The 25,310-nt window shown below is 40.2% G+C and overlaps 1 protein-coding gene across 2 annotated transcripts in view; it reads left to right on the top strand.

The window, feature by feature from the left end:
- The window catches only part of LOC133560975 (FYVE, RhoGEF and PH domain-containing protein 4-like), a 41,153-nt gene extending 34,672 nt beyond the window's left edge, over nt 1–6,481 (top strand). For both annotated transcript variants that reach the window (XM_061914053.1, XM_061914054.1), the window contains exons 13-15: nt 1,901–2,026; nt 2,103–2,237; nt 5,981–6,481. In XM_061914053.1, coding sequence (XP_061770037.1) covers nt 1,901–2,026; nt 2,103–2,237; nt 5,981–6,295 — 576 coding nt within the window. In that variant the 3' untranslated portion in view covers nt 6,296–6,481. The remainder of the gene's footprint in view (nt 1–1,900; nt 2,027–2,102; nt 2,238–5,980) is intronic.
- The last annotated feature ends 18,829 nt before the right edge of the window (nt 6,482–25,310 follow it).

Consider the following 25,310-nt stretch of genomic DNA (forward strand, 5'->3'; position numbering starts at 1 on the left):
CCCTCTGACGCTCCCCTGTGTCCCTCTGACGCTCCCCTGTGTCCCCCTGACGCTCCCCTGTGTCCCCCTGACGCTCCCCTGTGTCCTCTGACGCTTTCTTGTGTCCTCTGATGCCCCTCAACGCTCCCCTGTGTCCCTTGACGCCCTCTCAACGCTCCCGTGTCCCCCGACACTCTCCTCGTGTTCCCCTTGAGGCTCTCTTTGACGCTCTCCTCGACGTTCTCCTGTGTCCCCTCGACGTTCTCCTGTGTCCCCCTGCCGCTCTCCTGTGTCCCCCTGCCGCTCTCCTGTGTCCCCCTGCCGCTCTCCTGTCCCCCCTGCCGCTCTCCTGTCCCCCCTGCCGCTCTCCTGTCCCCCCTGCCGCTCTCCTGTCCCCCCTGCCGCTCTCCTGTCCCCCCTGCCGCTCTCCTGTGCCCCCCTCCCGCTCTCCTGTGTCCCCCCCTGCCGCTCTCCTGTGCCCCCCTCCCGCTCTCCTGTGTCCCCCTGCCTCTCTCCTGTGTCCCCCGACGCTTTCTTGTGTCCTCTGACGCCCTCTCAACGCTCACCTGTGTCCCTTGACACCCTCTCAACGCTCCCATGTCCCCTGATGCACCCCTGTGTCCCCCGAAAATCTCCTGTGTCCCCCGCAGTCTCTCGTGTCCCCCGACGCTCCCTCGTCCCCGACACTCTCCTGTGTCCCCCTGATGCTCTCTTTGACGCTCTCCTGTGTCCCCTCGACACTCTCTCGTGCCCCCCTGACGCTCTCTCGTGTCCCCCGACGCTCTCTCGTGTCCCCCGACGCTCCCTCGTGTCCCCCGACGCTCCCTCGTGTCCCCCGACGCTCCCTCGTGTCCCCCGACGCTCTCCTGTGTCCCCGGACGCTCTCCTGTGTCCCCGGACGCTCTCTCGTGTCCCCGACACTCTCCTGTGTCCCCTTGATGCTCTCTTTGTCGCTCTCCTTGACGTTCTCTTGTGTCCCCATGACGCTCCCCTGTGTCCCTTGAAGCTCTCTCAACGCTCCCTTGTGTCCCCCGACACTCTCTTGTGTCCCCCGACACTCTCCTGTGTCCCCCGAGACTCTCCTGCGTCCCCTTGATGCTATCTTTGACGCTCTCTTTGACGTTCTCCTGTGTCCCCCTGACGCTCTCCTGTGTCCCCTGAGGATCTCTCTACGCTCCCGTGTCCCCTGACGCTTTTTTGTGTCCCCTGACGCCATCTCAACGCTCCCGTGTCCCCTGACGCTTTCTTGTGTCCCCTGACGCCATCTCAACGCTCCCCTGTGTCCCCTGACGCTCTCTCAACGCTCCCCTGTGTCCCCTGACGCTCTCTCAACGCTCCCCTGTGTCCCTTGACACTCTCAACGCTCCCTTGTGTCCCCTGACTCACCCCTGTGTCCCCCGACCATCTCCTTTGTTCCCCGCAGTCTCTCGTGTCCCCCGACAATCTCCTGTGTTCCCCGCAGTCTCTCGTGTCCCCCGACGCTCCGTTGTGTCCCCGACACTCCCCTGTGTCCCCCGACGCTCCCTCCTGTCCCCGACACTCCCCTGTGTCCTCCTGATGCTCTCTTTGACGCTCTCCTGTGTCCCCTCGACGCTCTCGTGTCCCCCTGACGCTCCACTGTGTCCCCTGATGCTCTCGCAACGCTCCCCTGTGTCGCCTGACGCTCTTTTGTGTCCCCTGACGCTCCCCTGCGTCCCCTCTTGTGTCCCCTGACGCTCCCCTGTGTCACCTGACGCTCTTTCAACGCTCCCTTGTGTCCCCTGACGCTCCCTTGTGTCCCCTTGACGTTCCCTTGTGTCCCCCTGACGCTCCCTCGTGTCCCCTCTTGTGTCCCCCTGACGCTCTCTTGTGTCCCCTTGATGCTCCCTCGTGTCCCCTGACCCTCTCTCATGTCCCCCTAACGCTCTTTGGTGGCCCTAAGACGGCAGAGCTGGGCCGGCGGGCCCCCCGCTGGGTGCGAGACCACCAGGTGACAGTGTGCATGACCTGCAGCGAGTCCTTCAACGCGCTGACCCGGCGCCGACATCACTGCCGGGCGTGCGGCTGTGTGAGTAGAAAGAAAGGTGGAAGAAACAAAGGTGTACTCAGCGAGCGGTGTGGTGTGGTGTGGTGTGGTCCTGCAGGTGGTGTGCTGGAAGTGCTCCGACCAGAAGGTGGCGCTGGAGTACGACGGCTACAAACTCAACAAGGTGTGCAAGTCCTGCTTCTCCGTCCTCACCGCGCCGAGAGGAGGCGGGGCCAAGAAACGCTCGCCAGAGGTAAACATCTTTTTTAAAACGCCTGTGTCTGCTTGCCAGGTGTACAGTAGTCATGGATACAGTAGTCATGGATACAGGTGTCATCTTCGGGATATAAACAAAAAAACTCTGACTTTGCCATTTAGAGCAGACAATAGATGCAAATATGATGTCATAGATTGGAATGTCTGATGCTGGGTGTCAATCAAAACTACATTTATAATAAAAAAAAGACCCACAACCACAATGGACATTTTTCAAATGGAGAATATAAAAACTTTTATTAATCCAAAAACAGTTTGTATTAATTATAAAATTGGAGAAATGCACTTCATGCTGGGAAAATTGGGTCAACGAAATATAAAAATAAAATTAATATAATATACCCCATAGGTCTTATTTTATATTCTCTAGTTAGTGATAGTATTGTTTAAAAAAGATACGGAAAAAAAAAAAATAATGTCTCCCTCACTGTGTCTGCGCAGGGCGGCCATTTTTGAAATGGTTTTCAGCGCAGCGGTTCTTTGAAGGCTGATAAAATCTAAACCGTAGAATTAATTAAAAGTCTTTCATCAACTTTTAATCAGAAGTTTTCAATCTCTCTCCTGTGGTAGTTTGAAGCCGACACGACAAACGTGCTCAGAGGAGATCATGTTTGAAAAAAGGTGACCGGTTTTTTACAAAACTTTTGTTTTGAAGGGGGAATATCAAACTTCCTGTTGATTTTTGCTGGGGGTTGTCGATATATGAAATGTGGGTCTAAGTGAGACCTACATAGAGGTTTTCGTTTCATGTCTCTACGACATTCCTACTGGAAGTTGCAGGCAGTTTTGTCTGTGTTTTCTTCCTAGGAGCAGTTTTGTCTGTGTTTTATTCCTAGGGGGCGCTAGAGCGCAATTTTTTAGTTTTGGGGTTAGGTTTTTCGAATAGATAGCAATTTTCGCCAGTCTTGATGTGTGTGTCCAGTTTGGTGAGTTTTGAAGCATGTTAAGGGGGTCAGATTACAGCTCAAAGAGGCAAAGGTTAATGTGTTTTTACAAAACTTTGCTTTTGAAGGGGGAATTGCAAACTTCCTGTTGATATTTGCTTGGGGTTGTCAATATATGAAATGTGGGTCTAAGTCAGACCTACATAGAGGTTTTTGTTTCATGTCTCTACGGCATTCTTACTGGAAGTTACAGGCAGTTTTGTCTGTTTTCTCTTCCTAGGAGCAGTTTTGTCTGTTTTCTTCCTAGGGGGCGCTAAAGCGCAATTTTGAGTTTTGGAGTTAGGTTTTTCGAATAGATCGCAATTTTCGCCAGTCCTGATGTGTGTGTCCAATTTGAGTTTTAAGGCATGTTAAGGGGGTCAAATTACAGCTCAAAGAGGCAAAGGTGAGTGTTTTTACAAAACGTTTTGTTTTGAAGGGGGAATATCAAACTTCCTGTTGATTTTTGCTGGGGGATGTCAATATATGAAATGTGGGTCTAAGTGAGACCTACATAGAGGTTTTCGTTTCATGTCTCTATGACATTCCTACTGGAAGTTGCAGGCAGTTTTGTCTGTGTTTTCTTCCTAGGAGCAGTTTTGTCTGTGTTTTATTCCTAGGGGGCGCTAGAGCGCAATTTTGAATTTTGGTGTTAGGTTTTTTGAATAGATCGCAATTTCGCCAGTCTTCATGTGTGTGTCCACTTTGGTGAGTTTTGAAGCATGTTAAGGGGGTCACATTACAGCTCAAAGAGGCAAACGTTAATGTGTTTTTACAAAACTTTGGTTTTGAAGGGGGAATTGCAAACTTCCTGTTGATATTTGCTTGGGGTTGTCAATATATGAAATGTGGGTCTAAGTCAGACCTACATAGAGGTTTTTGTTTCATGTCTCTACGACATTCTTAGTGGAAGTTACAGGCAGTTTTGTCTGTTTTCTCTTCCTAGGAGCAGTTTTGTCTATTTTCTTCCTAGGGGGCGCTAAAGCGCAATTTTGAGTTTTGGAGTTAGGTTTTTCGAATAGATCGCAATTTTCGCCAGTCCTGATGTGTGTGTCCAGTTTGGTGAGTTTTGAAGCATGTTAAGGGGGTCAAATTACAGCTCAAAGAGGCAAAGGTAAGTGTTTTTACAAAACTTTGGTTATGAAGGGAGAATTGCAAACTTCCTGTTGATACTTGCTTGGGGTCTTCCATCTATGAAATGTGGGTCTAAGTGAGACCTACATAGAGGTTTTTGTTTCATGTCTCTACGACATTCCTACTGGAAGTTACAGGCAGTTGTGTCTGTGTTTTCTTCCTAGGAGCAGTTTTGTCTGTGTTTTCTTCCTAGGGGGCGCTAGAGCGCAATTTTAAGTGTTGGGGTTAGGTTTTTTTATTATATCGCAATTTCGCCCAGTCCTGATGTGTGTGTCCAGTTTGGTGAGTTTTGAAGCATGTTAAGTGAGACCTAAATAGAGGTTTTTGTTTCATGTCGCTACGACATTCCAACTGGAAATTAAAGGCAGTTTTGTCTGTTTTCTTCCTAGGGGGTGCTAGAGCACAATTTTGAGTTTTGGGTTAGGTTTTTTGAATAGATCGCAATTTTCGCCAGTCCTGATGTGTGTGTCCAGTTTGAGTTTTGAAGCATGCTAAGGGGGTCAAATTACAGCTCAAAGAGGCAAAGGTGAGTGTTTTTACAAAACTTTTGTTTTGAAGGAGGAATTGCAAACATCCTGTTGATTTTTACTGAAGGATGTCAGTGTATGAAATCTAGGTCTGAGTGAGACCTACATAGAGGTTTTTGTTTTATGTTGCTACGACATTCCTACTGGAAGTTACAGGCAGTTTTGTCCGTTTTCTTCCTAGGGGGCGCTGAGCGCAATTTTGAGTTTTGGGGTTAGGTTTTTTGAATAGATCGCAATTTTCGCCAATCCTGATGTGTGTGTCCAGTTTGGTGAGTTTTGAAGCATGTTAAGGGGGTCAAATTACAGCTCAAAGAGGCAAAGATAAGTGTTTTTACAAAACTTTTGTTTTGAAGGGGGAATTGCAAACTTCCTGTTGATATTTGCTTGGGGTTGTCAGTACATGAAATGTGGGTCTAAGTGAGACCTACATAGAGGTTTTTGTTTCATGTCTCTACGACATTCCTACTGGAAGTTACAGGCAGTTTTGTCTGTGTTTTCTTCCTAGGAGCAGTTTTTTCTATGTTTTCTTCCTTGGGGGCGCTAGAGCGCAATTTTGAGTTTTGGGGTTAGGTTTTTCGAATAGATCGCAATTTTCCCCAGTCCTGATGTGTGTGTCCAGTTTGAGTTTTAAGGCATGTTAAGGGGGTCAAATTACAGCTCAAAGAGGCAAAGGTGAGTGTTTTTACAAAACGTTGGTTTTGAAGGGGGAATTGCAAACTTCCTGTTGATTTTTGCTGAAGGATGTCAGTGTATGAAAGCTAGGTCTAAGTGAGACCTACATAGAGGTTTTGTTTAATGTCGCTACGACATTCCTACTGGAAGTTACAGGCAGTTTTGTCTGTTTTCTTCCTATGGGGCGCTAGAGCGCAATTTTTAGTTTTGGGGTTAGGTTTTCTGATTTAAATTGCAATGTTTGCCAGTCCTGATGTGTGTGTCAAATTTGGTGACTTTTTGAAGCATTTTAATGGGGTCAAATTACAGCTCAAAGCTGCGGAATATTGATAAAATAAAGAATAAAACGCTAGAAATTCAATAGGGTCCTCTGTCCCAAATTCGGTCCCTAATAAAAAAAAAAGGAGCCAGAAAGGTCTGAGGTCTTAATATAGTGGAGTTAGATCCATGATGCTGTGCTTCAGTCCTGCAGTGACTCCACCATGAGCGGCTTCCTGCAGTACGGCGACCATCCCAGAAGGTGTCAGCAGGTGTGGGGCGTGGTCACCACCACGGAGCCCCCCCTCCTCTCCCTCTACGCCACCCCACAGGTAACAACACCACACCCCCCCACCCCCGGTAACCTCACACCTGGGTTCTCTTTAGGACCCCCGCCCCCCTGTCCACCATCCCCCTGGCAGGCTGCAGCGTGGGGGAAGCTCCTGCAGAGCTCCAGGGAGACTTCAGCCTGCGCCACTGCCAAAGTGTGCACGTCTTCTCCTGCCAGGGCGAGGACTTGAAGCGGCGCTGGCTGGCCGCCCTCAGAGCGGCCGTCAGAGCCTCGGACGACGGCACCAGCGAGTCCAGCGGGGAGGAGTGACTTTTTAAAACGGCAGCAAGGAGAGCTGAAGTTGAATTTATCTGAAGTGTTCTGACTTTGTTTGTGAAATGACTGACAGGAAAATAAATAAAAAGTTTTAACATGAGTTGCTTCCGAGTCCTTTTTAGGGCGTCAGTCGCGTATTATTGCAATAAAACTACTCCGCTTCTTTAAAAAAAAAAAAAAAAAAAAACAGGATTTATGTCAACATTTGAAAAGAAAACTAATTGTGAAAAATAATATTACAAGTTTTTATTGGGTCAAATATTAACATTAATTTTCATGTCTTTCCTTTTTTTAAACTCAATTCATGTTTTCATGTTGTCAAATATATGTATCAATAATTGCATTCCAATGTTCACCCTGCAAATCTAGTATTCGTGTGTCAACTTTCTATAAATCTGCATTTTTCTGGTTGGAAAATAACCATAAAATGTACACCATTATCCAATATCACCAGTAATTAGTATAATCTACACTATTATTATTTTGGTGGAATATATTTGTGTGTATGTGTATACAGTGTGTATATATATATATATATATATATATATATATATACACAGTATAGATGTATATATGGATGTATATGTGTATATATATATTGTATGTATACATTATAAATATGTATATATTTATGTATATATATGTAAGTGTATGTATGTGTATACATACATACATATATACACTAACATATATATATATATAGATATGAATATATATGCACATGCATTTATATACATATGTATACATACATATATACATTTAAATACATCTAAATATATATATGTGAACATATGTATATACAATGTATATGTAATATGTATTTATACATATGTATATATATATATATTTATATATGTATTTATATTTCTGTATATATACAGACATATATGTGTGAATATATATATATATATGTGTGTGTGTGTGTGTATGTATTTATTTATGTCCTGGGCATGACATTAAAGTGCATCCGGCAGTAGAGGCTCCTCTCTGGGGGTCTAGGGGCACTAGGAGGTTAACCCCTTAACTACTGTTACCCCAGGTGGCCCTTGGCAAAGGCCTAGTAACTGACTGCCCCCTAGCCAGGGATACGGCAAAGACACGCTACCTTGTGAGTAAGTCTAGGAAGACAAAGGCTAGGGGAGCACACTTTGAGAAAAAAGCAATGTGGTTGGCGGCACACGACAGGCGGTCCTTCAAAAAAACTGGAGCTCCGGCAGCCTCCTGCAACTGTGGAAGAGTGCCGGTCGTCCTGGGTTCCCCTTGCCACCGGATCCCACCCTCTCACAGTGAATAAGTGCTGCTGGGACATGCGCACCCCAAGGTCACTTTAAACAAGCTCCTCTGCGCAGGTATTCATCTCTGCCTCGGTGAGACCAGCTACCGGAAATGAAACAAAGTCTGGTGGCGATGGGGTGTCTGATAACGGGAGCAGGTATGAATGCACCGGAAGCTTCTATTCAGGTGCAGTCAAAATTGCGTGCCGTGAAGAATGAGTGGTAGATATCAAAGGCAATCTCATGCCAACAAAAATGATATGCACAACTTTTACTATGCAGAGAAAACAATCTACAGCCCAAGAAACTGCGCGGTCTCCCCGCTGAAGCCTAACGATGGTACAACCCTCATAAAAGACCAGAAGCTCATCACCAAAAGATAGGCAGAACATTTTGAAACTCTGCTAAATCAGCCCGCCCCAACAGACCCCTCAGTTCTGGAGGAACTACCTCACTACCCAACCATCCATGACCTTGACCTTCCACCATCTACGGCCAAAGAAACTGCGCTGTCTCCCCGCTGAAGTCTAACGATGGTACAACCCTCATAAAAGACCAGAAGCTCATCACTAAAAGATAGGCAGAACATTTTGAAACTCTGCTAAATCAGCCTGCCCCAACAGACCCCTCAGTTCTGGAGGAACTACCTCACTACCCAACCATCCATGACCTTGACCTTCCACCATCTACGGCCAAAGAAACTGCGCTGTCTCCCCGTTGAAGTCTAACGATGGTACAACCCTCATAAAAGACCAGAAGCTCATCACTAAAAGATGGGCAGAACATTTTGAAACTCTGCTAAATCAGCCCTCCCCAACAGACCCCTCAGTTCTGGAGGAACTACCTGACTACCCAACCATCCATGACCTTGACCTTCCACCATCATTGGCCCAAGAAACTGCGCTGTCTCCCCGCTGAAGTATAACGATGGTACAACCATCATAAAAGACCAGAAGCTCATCACCAAAAGATAGGGAGAACATTTTGAAACTCTGCTAAATCAGCCTTCCCCAACAGACCCCTCAATTCTGGAGGAACTACCTGACTACCCAACATTCCATGACCTTGACCTTCCACCATCTACGGCCCAAGAAACTGTGCTGTCTCCCCGCTGAAGTCTAACGATGGTACAACCTTCATCAAAGACCATAAGCTTATCACCGAAAAATGGGCAGAACATTTTGAAACTCTGCTAAATCAGCCCGCCCCAACAGACCCCTAAGTTCTGGAATAACTACCTCACTACCCAACCATCCATGACTTTGACCTTCCACCATCCACGGCCCAAGAAACTACGCTGTTTCCCCGCTGAAGTCTAACGATGGTACAACCCTCATCAAAGACCAGAAGCTTATCACCAAAAGATAAGCAGAACATTTTGAAACTCTGCTAAATCAACCCTTCCCAACAGACCCCTCCGTTCTGGAGCAACTACCTGACTACCCAACCATCCATGGCCTTGACCTTCCACCATCTACGGCCAAACAAACTGCACTGTCTCCACGCTGAAGTCTAACGATGGTACAACCCTCATCAAAGACCAGAAGCTTATCACCAAAAGATGGGCAGAATATTTTGAAACTCTCCTAAATCAGCCTGCCCCAACAGACCCCTCAGTTCTGGAAGAACTAACTCACTACCCAACCATCCATGACCTTGACCTTCCACCATCTACAGCCAAAGAAACTGCGCTGTCTCCCCGCTGAAGTCTAACGATGGTACAACCTTCATCAAAGATCATGAGCTTATCACCGAAAGATGGGCAGAACATTTTGAAACTCTGCTAAATCAGCCCGCCCCAACAGACCCCTTAGTTCTGGAGGAACTACCTAACTACCCAACCATCCATGACATTGACTTTCCACCAACCTTTGGAGAGGTTAAGACAACAAGACCCATGGTCTTGACAGCATCCCTGCGGAGATCTTCAAGCAAGGAGACTACCTTTCCATCCATGCCCTTCTCCTTGTCATCAGCAATGCGTGGAAGCATGAAACTGTCCCCCAGCAGTGGAGAGATGCCAATATTATCACCATCTACAAAGGCGAGGGGGACAAGTCCCTCTGTGGCAACAGTCGTAGCATTTCATTTCTGGATGTTGCTGGTAAAGTCCTGGCTAAAGTCATGCTACACAAGCTGGTGAACAACATCACGGAAGACCTGTTGCCGGAGTCACAATGGGGTTTTAGGAAGGACAGAAGCACTGTGGACATGGTGTTCACAACACGGAAGCTTCAGGAGAACTGTAGGAAGCAGCACCAAGACCTCTTGGTTGCTTTTATTGATCTGTCGAAGGCTTTTGACACCGTCAACAGGGAGCTTCTCTGGAATATCCTCCTGAAGTTCGGCTGCCCACAGAAGTTTGTCAAAAACCTAAGGCAATTCCATGAAGGGATGATATCACGTGTAACTAATGGCAGTCCGGAATCAGAACCTTTAAGGTAAGTTGTTGGTGACTTTATTAGAGTCATGGATGCCAATAACATGTTGGTAGTGACTTTATTAGAGTCATGGTTGCCAATAACATGTTGGTAGTGACTTTATTAGAGCCATGGTTGACAATAACATGTTGGTAGTGACTTTATTAGAGCCATTGTTGCCAATAACATGTTGGTAGTGACTTTATTAGTGTGATGGTTGACAATAACATGTTGGTAGTGACTTTATTAGTGTGATGGTTGACAATAACATGTTGGTAGTGACTTTATTAGAGCCATGGTTGCCAATTTCATGTTGGTAGTGACTATATTAGAGCCATGGTTGCCAATAACATGTTGGTAGTGACTTTATTAGTGTGATGGTTGACAATAACATGCTGGTAGTGACCTTATTAGAGCCATGGTTGCCAATAACATGTTGGTAGTGACTTTATTAGTGTGATGGTTGACAATAACATGTTGGTAGTGACCTTATTAGAGCCATGGTTGCCAATAACATGTTGGTAGTGACTTTATTAGTGTGATGGTTGACAATAACATCTTGGTAGTGACTTTATTAGAGCCATGGTTGCCAATACCATGTTGGTAGTGACTTTATCAGTGTGATGGTTGACAATAGCATGTTGGTAGTGACTTTATTAGTGTGATGGTTGCCAATAACATGTTGGTAGTGATTTTATTAGTGTGATGGTAGCCAATAACATGTTGGTAATGACTATTAGTGTGATGGTTGCCAATAACATGTTGGTAATGACTATTAGTGTGATGGTTGCCAATAACATGTTGGTAGTGACATTAGTGTGATGGTTGCCAATCTTATATTGGTAGTGACTATTAGAGCCATGGTTGACAATAACATGTTGGTAGTGACTTTATTAATGTGATGGTTGCCAATAACATGTCGGTAGTGACTTTATTAGTGTGATGGATGCCAATAACATGTTGGTAGTGACTTTATTAGTGTGATGGTTTACAATAACATGTTGGTAGTGACATTATTAGTGTGATGGTTACCAATATTATATTGGTAGTGACTATTAGAGCCATGGTTGACAATAACATGTTGGTAGTGACATTATTAGTGTGATGGTTACCAATATTATATTGGTAGTGACTATTAGAGCCATGGTTGCCAATAACATGTCGGTAGTGACTTTATTAGTGTGATGGATGCCAATAACATGTTGGTAGTGACTTTATTAGTGTGATGGTTTACAATAACATGTTGGTAGTGACTTTATTAGTGTGATGGTTGCCAATATTATATTGGTAGTGACTATTAGAGCCATGGTTGACAATAACATGTTGGTAGTGACTTTATTAATGTGATGGTTGCCAATAACATGTCGGTAGTGACTTTATTAGTGTGATGGATGCCAATAACATGTTGGTAGTGACTTTATTAGTGTGATGGTTTACAATAACATGTTGGTAGTGACTTTATTAGTGTGATGGTTGCCAATATTATATTGGTAGTGACTATTAGAGCCATGGTTGACAATAACATGTTGGTAGTGACTTTGTTAGTGTGATGGATGCCAATAACATGTCGGTAGTGACTTTATTAGTGTGATGGTTTACAATAACATGTTGGTAGTGACTTTATTAGTGTGATGGTTGCCAATATTATATTGGTAGTGACTATTAGAGCCATGGTTGACAATAACATGTTGGTAGTGACTTTATTAATGTGATGGTTGCCAATAACATGTCGGTAGTGACTTTATTAGTGTGATGGATGCCAATAACATGTTGGTAGTGACTTTATTAGTGTGATGGTTTACAATAACATGTTGGTAGTGACTTTATTAGTGTGATGGTTGCCAATATTATATTGGTAGTGACTATTAGAGCCATGGTTGACAATAACATGTTGGTAGTGACTTTATTAATGTGATGGTTGCCAATAACATGTCGGTAGTGACTTTATTAGTGTGATGGATGCCAATAACATGTTGGTAGTGACTTTATTAGTGTGATGGTTTACAATAACATGTTGGTAGTGACTTTATTAGTGTGATGGTTGCCAATATTATATTGGTAGTGACTATTAGAGCCATGGTTGACAATAACATGTTGGTAGTGACTTTATTAATGTGATGGTTGCCAATAACATGTCGGTAGTGACTTTATTAGTGTGATGGATGCCAATAACATGTCGGTAGTGACTTTATTAGTGTGATGGTTTAAAATAACATGTTGGTAGTGACTTTATTAGCGTGATGGTTGCCAATATTATATTGGTAGTGACTATTAGAGCCATGGTTGACAATAACATGTTGGTAGTGACTTTATTAATGTGATGGTTGCCAATAACATGTCGGTAGTGACTTTATTAGTGTGATGGATGCCAATAACATGTTGGTAGTGACATTATTAGTGTGATGGTTGCCAATCTTATATTGGTAGTGACTATTAGAGCCATGGTTGACAATAACATGTTGGTAGTGACTTTATTAATGTGACGGTTGCCAATAACATGTCGGTAGTGACTTTATTAGTGTGATGGATGCCAATAACATGTTGGTAGTGACTTTATTAGTGTGATGGTTTACAATAACATGTTGGTAGTGACATTATTAGTGTGATGGTTACCAATATTATATTGGTAGTGACTATTAGAGCCATGGTTGACAATAACATGTTGGTAATGACTTTATTAATGTGATGGTTGCCAATAACATGTCGGTAGTGACTTTATTAGTGTGATGGATGCCAATAACATGTTGGTAGTGACTTTATTAGTGTGATGGTTGCCAATATTATATTGGTAGTGACTATTAGAGCCATGGTTGACAATAACATGTTGGTAGTGACTTTATTAATGTGATGGTTGCCAATAACATGTCGGTAGTGACTTTATTAGTGTGATGGATGCCAATAACATGTTGGTAGTGACTTTATTAGTGTGAAGGTTGCCAATATTATATTGGTAGTGACTATTAGAGCCATGGTTGACAATAACATGTTGGTAGTGACTTTATTAATGTGATGGTTGCCAATAACTTGTCGGTAGTGACTTTATTAGTGTGATGGATGCCAATAACATGTTGGTAGTGACTTTATTAGTGTGATGGTTTACAATAACATGTTGGTAGTGACTTTATTAGTGTGATGGTTGCCAATATTATATTGGTAGTGACTATTAGAGCCATGGTTGACAATAACATGTTGGTAGTGACTTTATTAATGTGATGGTTGCCAATAACATGTCGGTAGTGACTTTATTAGTGTGATGGATGCCAATAACATGTCGGTAGTGACTTTATTAGTGTGATGGTTTAAAATAACATGTTGGTAGTGACTTTATTAGTGTGATGGTTGCCAATATTATATTGGTAGTGACTATTAGAGCCATGGTTGACAATAACATGTTGGTAGTGACTTTATTAATGTGATGGTTGCAAATAACATGTCGGTAGTGACTTTATTAGTGTGATGGATGCCAATAACATGTTGGTAGTGACATTATTAGTGTGATGGTTGCCAATCTTATATTGGTAGTGACTATTAGAGCCATGGTTGACAATAACATGTTGGTAGTGACTTTATTAATGTGACGGTTGCCAATAACATGTCGGTAGTGACTTTATTAGTGTGATGGATGCCAATAACATGTTGGTAGTGACTTTATTAGTGTGATGGTTTACAATAACATGTTGGTAGTGACATTATTAGTGTGATGGTTGCCAATATTATATTGGTAGTGACTATTAGAGCCATGGTTGACAATAACATGTTGGTAGTGACTTTATTAATGTGATGGTTGCCAATAACATGTCGGTAGTGACTTTATTAGTGTGATGGATGCCAATAACATGTTGGTAGTGACTTTATTAGTGTGATGGTTTACAATAACATGTTGGTAGTGACTTTATTAGTGTGATGGTTGCCAATATTATATTGGTAGTGACTATTAGAGCCATGGTTGACAATAACATGTTGGTAGTGACTTTATTAATGTGATGGTTGCCAATAACATGTCGGTAGTGACTTTATTAGTGTGATGGATGCCAATAACATGTTGGTAGTGACTTTATTAGTGTGATGGTTTACAATAACATGTTGGTAGTGACTTTATTAGTGTGATGGTTGCCAATATTATATTGGTAGTGACTATTAGAGCCATGGTTGACAATAACATGTTGGTAGTGACTTTATTAATGTGATGGTTGCCAATAACATGTCGGTAGTGACTTTATTAGTGTGATGGATGCCAATAACATGTCGGTAGTGACTTTATTAGTGTGATGGTTTAAAATAACATGTTGGTAGTGACTTTATTAGCGTGATGGTTGCCAATATTATATTGGTAGTGACTATTAGAGCCATGGTTGACAATAACATGTTGGTAGTGACTTTATTAATGTGATGGTTGCCAATAACATGTCGGTAGTGACTTTATTAGTGTGATGGATGCCAATAACATGTTGGTAGTGACATTATTAGTGTGATGGTTGCCAATCTTATATTGGTAGTGACTATTAGAGCCATGGTTGACAATAACATGTTGGTAGTGACTTTATTAATGTGACGGTTGCCAATAACATGTCGGTAGTGACTTTATTAGTGTGATGGATGCCAATAACATGTTGGTAGTGACTTTATTAGTGTGATGGTTTACAATAACATGTTGGTAGTGACATTATTAGTGTGATGGTTACCAATATTATATTGGTAGTGACTATTAGAGCCATGGTTGACAATAACATGTTGGTAATGACTTTATTAATGTGATGGTTGCCAATAACATGTCGGTAGTGACTTTATTAGTGTGATGGATGCCAATAACATGTTGGTAGTGACTTTATTAGTGTGATGGTTGCCAATATTATATTGGTAGTGACTATTAGAGCCATGGTTGACAATAACATGTTGGTAGTGACTTTATTAATGTGATGGTTGCCAATAACATGTCGGTAGTGACTTTATTAGTGTGATGGATGCCAATAACATGTTGGTAGTGACTTTATTAGTGTGATGGTTGCCAATATTATATTGGTAGTGACTATTAGAGCCATGGTTGACAATAACATGTTGGTAGTGACTTTATTAATGTGATGGTTGCCAATAACATGTCGGTAGTGACTTTATTAGTGTGATGGATGCCAATAACATGTTGGTAGTGACTTTATTAGTGTGATGGTTTACAATAACATGTTGGTAGTGACTTTATTAGTGTGATGGTTGCCAATATTATATTGGTAGTGACTATTAGAGCCATGGTTGACAATAACATGTTGGTAGTGACTTTATTAATGTGATGGTTGCCAATAACATGTCGGTAGTGACTTTATTAGTGTGATGGTTTAAAATAACATGTTGGTAGTGACTTTATTAGTGTGATGGTTGCCAATATTATATTGGTAGTGACTATTAGAGCCATGGTTGACAATAACATGTCGGTAGTGACTTTATTAATGTGATGTTTACCAATAACATGTCGGTAGTGACTTTATTAGTGTGATGGATGCCAATAACATGTTGGTAGTGACATTATTAGTGTGATGGTTGCCAATCTTATATTGGTAGTGACTATTAGAGCCATGGTTGACAATAACATGTTGGTAGTGACTTTATTAATGTGACGGTTGCCAATAACATGTCGGTAGTGACTTTATTAGTGTGATGGATGCCAATAACATGTTGGTAGTGACTTTATTAGTGTGATGGTTTACAATAACATGTTGGTAGTGACATTATTAGTGTGATGGTTACCAATATTATATTGGTAGTGACTATTAGAGCCATGGTTGACAATAACATGTTGGTAATGACTTTATTAATGTGATGGTTGCCAATAACATGTCGGTAGTGACTTTATTAGTGTGATGGATGCCAATAACATGTTGGTAGTGACTTTATTAGTGTGATGGTTGCCAATATTATATTGGTAGTGACTATTAGAGCCATGGTTGACAATAACATGTTGGTAGTGACTTTATTAATGTGATGGTTGCCAATAACATGTCGGTAGTGACTTTATTAGTGTGATGGATGCCAATAACATGTTGGTAGTGACTTTATTAGTGTGATGGTTGCCAATATTATATTGGTAGTGACTATTAGAGCCATGGTTGACAATAACATGTTGGTAGTGACTTTATTAATGTGATGGTTGCCAATAACATGTCGGTAGTGACTTTATTAGTGTGATGGATGCCAATAACATGTCGGTAGTGACTTTATTAGTGTGATGGTTTAAAATAACATGTTGGTAGTGACTTTATTAGTGTGATGGTTGCCAATATTATATTGGTAGTGACTATTAGAGCCATGGTTGACAATAACATGTTGGTAGTGACTTTATTAATGTGATGGTTGCCAATAACATGTCGGTAGTGACTTTATTAGTGTGATGGATGCCAATAACATGTTGGTAGTGACATTATTAGTGTGATGGTTGCCAATCTTATATTGGTAGTGACTATTAGAGCCATGGTTGACAATAACATGTTGGTAGTGACTTTATTAATGTGACGGTTGCCAATAACATGTCGGTAGTGACTTTATTAGTGTGATGGATGCCAATAACATGTTGGTAGTGACTTTATTAGTGTGATGGTTTACAATAACATGTTGGTAGTGACATTATTAGTGTGATGGTTACCAATATTATATTGGTAGTGACTATTAGAGCCATGGTTGACAATAACATGTTGGTAGTGACTTTATTAATGTGATGGTTGCCAATAACATGTCGGTAGTGACTTTATTAGTGTGATGGATGCCAATAACATGTTGGTAGTGACTTTATTAGTGTGATGGATGCCAATAACATGTTGGTAGTGACTTTATTAGTGTGATGGTTTACAATAACATGTTGGTAGTGACTTTATTAGTGTGATGGTTTACAATAACATGTTGGTAGTGACTTTATTAGTGTGATGGTTGCCAATATTATATTGGTAGTGACTATTAGAGCCATGGTTGACAATAACATGTTGGTAGTGACTTTATTAATGTGATGGTTGCCAATAACATGTCGGTAGTGACTTTATTAGTGTGATGGATGCCAATAACATGTTGGTAGTGACTTTATTAGTGTAATGGTTTACAATAACATGTTGGTAGTGACTTTATTAGTGTGATGGTTGCCAATATTATATTGGTAGTGACTATTAGAGCCATGGTTGACAATAACATGTTGGTAGTGACTTTATTAATGTGATGGTTGCCAATAACATGTCGGTAGTGACTTTATTAGTGTGATGGATGCCAATAACATGTTGGTAGTGACTTTATTAGTGTGATGGTTTACAATAACATGTCGGTAGTGACTTTATTAGTGTGATGGTTTACAATAACATGTTGGTAGTGACTTTATTAGTGTGATGGTTGCCAATATTATATTGGTAGTGACTATTAGAGCCATGTTTGACAATAACATGTTGGTAGTGACTTTATTAATGTGATGGTTGCCAATAACATGTCGGTAGTGACTTTATTAGTGTGATGGATGCCAATAACATGTTGGTAGTGACTTTATTAGTGTGATGGTTTAAAATAACATGTTGGTAGTGACTTTATTAGTGTGATGGTTGCCAATATTATATTGGTAGTGACTATTAGAGCCATGGTTGACAATAACATGTTGGTAGTGACTTTATTAATGTGATGGTTGCCAATAACATGTCGGTAGTGACTTTATTAGTGTGATGGATGCCAATAACATGTTGGTAGTGACTTTATTAGTGTGATGGTTTAAAATAACATGTTGGTAGTGACTTTATTAGTGTGATGGTTGCCAATATTATATTGGTTGTGACTATTAGAGCCATGGTTGACAATAACATGTTGGTAGTGACTTTATTAATGTGATGGTTGCCAATAACATGTCGGTAGTGACTTTATTAGTGTGATGGATGCCAATAACATGTTGGTAGTGACATTATTAGTGTGATGGTTGCCAATCTTATATTGGTAGTGACTATTAGAGCCATGGTTGACAATAACATGTTGGTAGTGACTTTATTAATGTGATGGTTGCCAATATTATATTGGTAGTGACTATTAGAGCCATGGTTGACAATAACATGTTGGTAGTGACTTTATTAGTGTGATGGATGCCAATAACATGTTGGTAGTGACTTTATTAGTGTAATGGTTTACAATAACATGTTGGTAGTGACTTTATTAGTGTGATGGTTGCCAATATTATATTGGTAGTGACTATTAGAGCCATGGTTGACAATAACATGTTGGTAGTGACTTTATTAATGTGATGGTTGCCAATAACATGTCGGTAGTGACTTTATTAGTGTGATGGATGCCAATAACATGTTGGTAGTGACTTTATTAGTGTGATGGTTTACAATAACATGTCGGTAGTGACTTTATTAGTGTGATGGTTTACAATAACATGTTGGTAGTGACTTTATTAGTGTGATGGTTGCCAATATTATATTGGTAGTGACTATTAGAGCCATGTTTGACAATAACATGTTGGTAGTGACTTTATTAATGTGATGGTTGCCAATAACATGTCGGTAGTGACTTTATTAGTGTGATGGATGCCAATAACATGTTGGTAGTGACTTTATTAGTGTGATGGTTTAAAATAACATGTTGGTAGTGACTTTATTAGTGTGATGGTTGCCAATATTATATTGGTAGTGACTATTAGAGCCATGGTTGACAATAACATGTTGGTAGTGACTTTATTAATGTGATGGTTGCCAATAACATGTCGGTAGTGACTTTATTAGTGTGATGGATGCCAATAACATGTTGGTAGTGACTTTATTAGTGTGATGGTTTAAAATAACATGTTGGTAGTGACTTTATTAGTGTGATGGTTGCCAATATTATATTGGTTGTGACTATTAGAGCCATGGTTGACAATAACATGTTGGTAGTGACTTTATTAATGTGATGGTTGCCAATAACATGTCGGTAGTGACTTTATTAGTGTGATGGATGCCAATAACATGTCGGTAGTGACTTTATTAGTGTGATGGTTGCCAATATTATATTGGTTGTGACTATTAGAGCCATGGTTGACAATAACATGTTGGTAGTGACTTTATTAATGTGATGGTTGCCAATAACATGTTGGTAGTGACATTATTAGTGTGATGGTTGCCAATCTTATATTGGTAGTGACTATTAGAGCCATGGTTGACAATAACATGTTGGTAGTGACTTTATTAATGTGATGGTTGCCAATATTATATTGGTAGTGACTATTAGAGCCATGGTTGACAATAACATGTTGGTAGTGACTTTATTAATGTGATGGTTGCCAATAACATGTCGGTAGTGACTTTATTAGTGTGATGGATGCCAATAACATGTTGGTAGTGACTTTATTAGTGTGATGGATGCCAATAACATGTTGGTAGTGACATTATTAGTGTGATGGTTACCAATATTATATTGGTAGTGATTATTAGAGCCATGGTTGACAATAACATGTTGGTAGTGACTTTATTAATGTGATGGTTGCCAATAACATGTCGGTAGTGACTTTATTAGTGTGATGGATGCCAATAACATGTTGGTAGTGACTTTATTAGTGTGATGGATGCCAATAACATGTTGGTAGTGACATTATTAGTGTGATGGTTGCCAATCTTATATTGGTAGTGACTATTAGAGCCATGGTTGACAATAACATGTTGGTAGTGACTTTATTAATGTGATGGTTGCCAATAACATGTCGGTAGTGACTTTATTAGTGTGATGGATGCCAATAACATGTTGGTAGTGACTTTATTAGTGTGATGGTTTACAATAACATGTTGGTAGTGACATTATTAGTGTGATGGTTACCAATATTATATTGGTAGTGACTATTAGAGCCATGGTTGACAATAACATGTTGGTAGTGACTTTATTAATGTGATGGTTGCCAATAACATGTCGGTAGTGACTTTATTAGTGTGATGGATGCCAATAACATGTTGGTAGTGACTTTATTAGTGTGATGGATGCCAATAACATGTTGGTAGTGACTTTATTAGTGTGATGGTTTACAATAACATGTTGGTAGTGACTTTATTAGTGTGATGGTTTACAATAACATGTTGGTAGTGCCTTTATTAGTGTGATGGTTGCCAATATTATATTGGTAGTGACTATTAGAGCCATGGTTGACAATAACATGTTGGTAGTGACTTTATTAATGTGATGGTTGCCAATAACATGTCGGTAGTGACTTTATTAGTGTGATGGATGCCAATAACATGTTGGTAGTGACATTATTAGTGTGATGGTTGCCAATCTTATATTGGTAGTGACTATTAGAGCCATGGTTGACAATAACATGTTGGTAGTGACTTTATTAATGTGATGGTTGCCAATAACATGTCGGTAGTGACTTTATTAGTGTGATGGATGCCAATAACATGTTGGTAGTGACTTTATTAGTGTGATGGATGCCAATAACATGTTGGTAGTGACTTTATTAGTGTGATGGTTTACAATAACATGTTGGTAGTGACTTTATTAGTGTGATGGTTTACAATAACATGTTGGTAGTGACTTTATTAGTGTGATGGTTGCCAATATTATATTGGTAGTGACTATTAGAGCCATGGTTGACAATAACATGTTGGTAGTGACTTTATTAATGTGATGGATGCCAATAACATGTTGGTAGTGACTTTATTAGTGTAATGGTTTACAATAACATGTTGGTAGTGACTTTATTAGTGTGATGGTTGCCAATATTATATTGGTAGTGACTATTAGAGCCATGGTTGACAATAACATGTTGGTAGTGACTTTATTAATGTGATGGTTGCCAATAACATGTCGGTAGTGACTTTATTAGTGTGATGGATGCCAATAACATGTTGGTAGTGACTTTATTAGTGTGATGGTTTACAATAACATGTTGGTAGTGACTTTATTAGTGTGATGGTTTACAATAACATGTTGGTAGTGACTTTATTAGTGTGATGGTTGCCAATATTATATTGGTAGTGACTATTAGAGCCATGGTTGACAATAACATGTTGGTAGTGACTTTATTAATGTGATGGATGCCAATAACATGTTGGTAGTGACTTTATTAGTGTAATGGTTTACAATAACATGTCGGTAGTGACTTTATTAGTGTGATGGATGCCAATAACATGTTGGTAGTGACTTTATTAGTGTAATGGTTTACAATAACATGTTGGTAGTGACTTTATTAGTGTGATGGTTGCCAATATTATATTGGTAGTGACTATTAGAGCCATGGTTGACAATAACATGTTGGTAGTGACTTTATTAATGTGATGGTTGCCAATAACATGTCGGTAGTGACTTTATTAGTGTGATGGATGCCAATAACATGTTGGTAGTGACTTTATTAGTGTGATGGTTTACAATAACATGTTGGTAGTGACTTTATTAGTGTGATGGTTGCCAATATTATATTGGTAGTGACTATTAGAGCCATGGTTGACAATAACATGTTGGTAGTGACTTTATTAATGTGATGGTTGCCAATAACATGTCGGTAGTGACTTTATTAGTGTGATGGATGCCAATAACATGTTGGTAGTGACTTTATTAGTGTGATGGTTTACAATAACATGTCGGTAGTGACTTTATTAGTGTGATGGTTTACAATAACATGTTGGTAGTGACTTTATTAGTGTGATGGTTGCCAATATTATATTGGTAGTGACTATTAGAGCCATGGTTGACAATAACATGTTGGTAGTGACTTTATTAATGTGATGGTTGCCAATAACATGTCGGTAGTGACTTTATTAGTGTGATGGATGCCAATAACATGTTGGTAGTGACTTTATTAGTGTGATGGTTTACAATAACATGTTGGTAGTGACTTTATTAGTGTGATGGTTGCCAATATTATATTGGTAGTGACTATTAGAGCCATGGTTGACAATAACATGTTGGTAGTGACTTTATTAATGTGATGGTTGCCAATAACATGTCGGTAGTGACTTTATTAGTGTGATGGATGCCAATAACATGTTGGTAGTGACTTTATTAGTGTGATGGTTGCCAATATTATATTGGTAGTGACTATTAGAGCCATGGTTGACTATAACATGTTGGTAGTGACTTTATTGATGTGATGGTTGCCAATAACATGTCGGTAGTGACTTTATTAGTGTGATGGATGCCAATAACATGTTGGTAGTGACTTTATTAGTGTGATGGTTTACAATAACATGTTGGTAGTGACTTTATTAGTCTGATGGTTGCCAATATATTGGTAGTGACTATTAGAGCCATGGTCGACAATAACATGTTGGTAGTGACTTTATTAATGTGATGGTTGCCAATAACATGTCGGTAGTGACTTTATTAGTGTGATGGATGCCAATAACATGTCGGTAGTGACTTTATTAGTGTGATGGATGCCAATAACATGTTGGTAGTGACTTTATTAGTGTGATGGTTTAAAATAACATGTTGGTAGTGACTTTATTAGTGTGATGGTTGCCAATATTATATTGGTAGTGACTATTAGAGCCATGGTTGACAATAACAAGTTGGTAGTGACTTTATTAATATGATGGTTGCCAATAACATGTCGGTAGTGACTTTATTAGTGTGATGGTTTACAATAACATGTTGGTAGTGACTTTATTAGTGTGATGGTTGCCAATATTATATTGGTAGTGACTATTAGAGCCATGGTTGACAATAACATGTTGGTAGTGACTTTATTAATGTGATGGTTGCCAATAACATGTCGGTAGTGACTTTATTAGTGTGATGGATGCCAATAACATGTCGGTAGTGACTTTATTAGTGTGATGGATGCCAATAACATGTTGGTAGTGACTTTATTAGTGTGATGGTTGCCAATAACATGTTGGTAGTGACTTTATTAGTGTGATGGTTGACAATAACATGTCGTAAAATGACTCATTTTGGTGGACTTGAAAAAGACTCTGACAAATAAGTCTGTTGATGATATAGGGTCCCTTGGGAGCTGGGGGCCCCTGGCTAAATTTGGGCCCTGAGCAGATTGGTTCTGCATATTACATTTTTCAACATTCTTTAATTCATGTGAAAGAAATGTTTATCTTTTTTAATCAAATTTGAATATGATGCATGTTTAGTACTCAGCTAGTCCCGCACTACATTGGGGGGCGCCGGGCTAAATGGGGCCCCTGAGAAGAGTATTTTTGTGGCCCCCTACCCTGTTACAAAATAGTTTCTATTTTTTTAATTGATGTTAAACAACTTTTTAACTTTTTAATCACACTTGAATTTGTTGAATATTTTGTACTTGGGGCCACTCCAGGATAAATTGGGGCCCTAAGCAGCATTTCATTTTAGGCCCCTCACCCTATCACATGTTTCAACATTTAATAATGTACAGTAAATGAGACAAATGTTTACTTTTTTAATCCAAACTTGAGTTTGATGCATGTTTTGTACCTGGGGCCCCTCTGGCTAAACTAGGGCCCTAAATAGAATACAATTTTGAGGCGTCCCCCACCCTATCACATTTTTCCAAATTTTTTAATTAATGTGAAACAAATGTTTACCTTTTTAATCAAACTTGAATATGATACATGTTTAGTACTCAGCTAGCCCTGCGCGACATTGGGGGGGGGTACCAGCTGGGGGCCCCGGGCTAAATGAGGCCCCTGAGAACAGTATTTTTGTGGCCTCCTCGCCTGTTACAAAATGGTTCCTATTTTTTTCATGAATGTCAAACGACTGTTTAACTTTTTAAATCAAATTTGAATTTGATGAATATTTTGTACTTAGGACCACTCCAGGATAAATTGGGGCCCTAAGCAGCATTTCATTTTTTGGCCCCTCACCCTATTACAACATGTTTCAACATTTAATAATGTACAGTATGTGAAACAAATGTTTACCGTTTTTAATCAAAATTGAATATAATGCATGTTTTGTACCCGGGGCCCCTCTGCCTAAATTAAGGCCCTAAACAGAATTACATTTTGAGGTGTCCCACACCCTATTACATTTTTTTACATGTTTTAATTAATGTGGAACAAATGTTTACCTTTTTTAATCAAACTTGAATATGATGCATGTTTAGCTAGCCCTGCGCGACATTGGGGAAGGGGGAGGGGGGTACCAGCTGGGGGCCCCGGGCTAAATTGGGACCCCGAGAAGAGTTTTTTTTTGTGCCCCCCGACCCTGTTACAAAATAGTTCCTATTTTTTAATTGATGTTAAACAACTTTTTCACTTTTTAATCAAATTTGAATTTGATGAATATTTTGTACTTGGGGCCACTCCAGGATAAATTGGGGCCCTAAGCAGCATTTCATTTTTAGGCCCCTCACCCTATTACATGTTTCAACATTTAGTAATGTACAGTATATGAAACAAATGTTTACTTTGTTAATCCAAACTTTAGTTGGATGCATGTTTTGTACTTGGGGCCCCTCTGGCTAAATTAGGGCCCAAAACAGAATTAAATTTTGAGGCGTCCCCCACCCTATCACATTTTTCCAAATTTTTTTAATTAATGTGAAACAAATGTTTACCTTTTTTAATAGAACTGGAATATGATGCATGTTTAGTACTGAGTAAGTCCCGCGCTACATTGGGGGGTACCAGCTGGGGGACCCGGGATAAATGGGGCCCCTGAGAAAAGTTTTTTTGTGGCCCCCTCGCCTGTTACAAAATAATTCCTATTTTTTTAATTAATGTTAAACGACTTTTTAACTTTTTTAATCAAACTTGAATTTGATGAATATTTTGTACTTAGGGCCACTCCAGGAGAAATTGGGGCCCTAAGCAGGATTTCATTTTTAGGCCCCTCACCCTATTGCATGTTTCAACATTTAGTAATGTACAGTATATGAAACAAATGTTTACTTTGTTAATCCAAACTTTAGTTGGATGCATGTTTTGTACTTGGGGCCCCTCTGGCTAAATTAGGGCCCAAAACAGAATTAAATTTTGAGGCGTCCCCCACCCTATCACATTTTTCCAAATTTTTTTAATTAATGTGAAACAAATGTTTACCTTTTTTAATCAAACTGGAATATGATGCATGTTTAGTACTCAGTAAGTCCCGCACTACATTGGGGGGTACCAGCTGGGGGACCCGGGCTAAATGGGGCCCCTGAGAAAAGTTTTTTTGTGGCCCCCTCGCCTGTTACAAAATAATTCCTATTTTTTTAATTAATGTTAAACGACTTTTTAACTTTTTTAATCAAACTTGAATTTGATGAATATTTTGTACTTAGGGCCACTCCAGGAGAAATTGGGGCCCTAAGCAGGATTTCATTTTTAGGCCCCTCACCCTATTT

The sequence above is a fragment of the Nerophis ophidion genome, linkage group LG10, assembly GCF_033978795.1.
Source record: "Nerophis ophidion isolate RoL-2023_Sa linkage group LG10, RoL_Noph_v1.0, whole genome shotgun sequence".
Classification (NCBI taxonomy): Eukaryota; Metazoa; Chordata; class Actinopteri; order Syngnathiformes; family Syngnathidae; genus Nerophis; species Nerophis ophidion.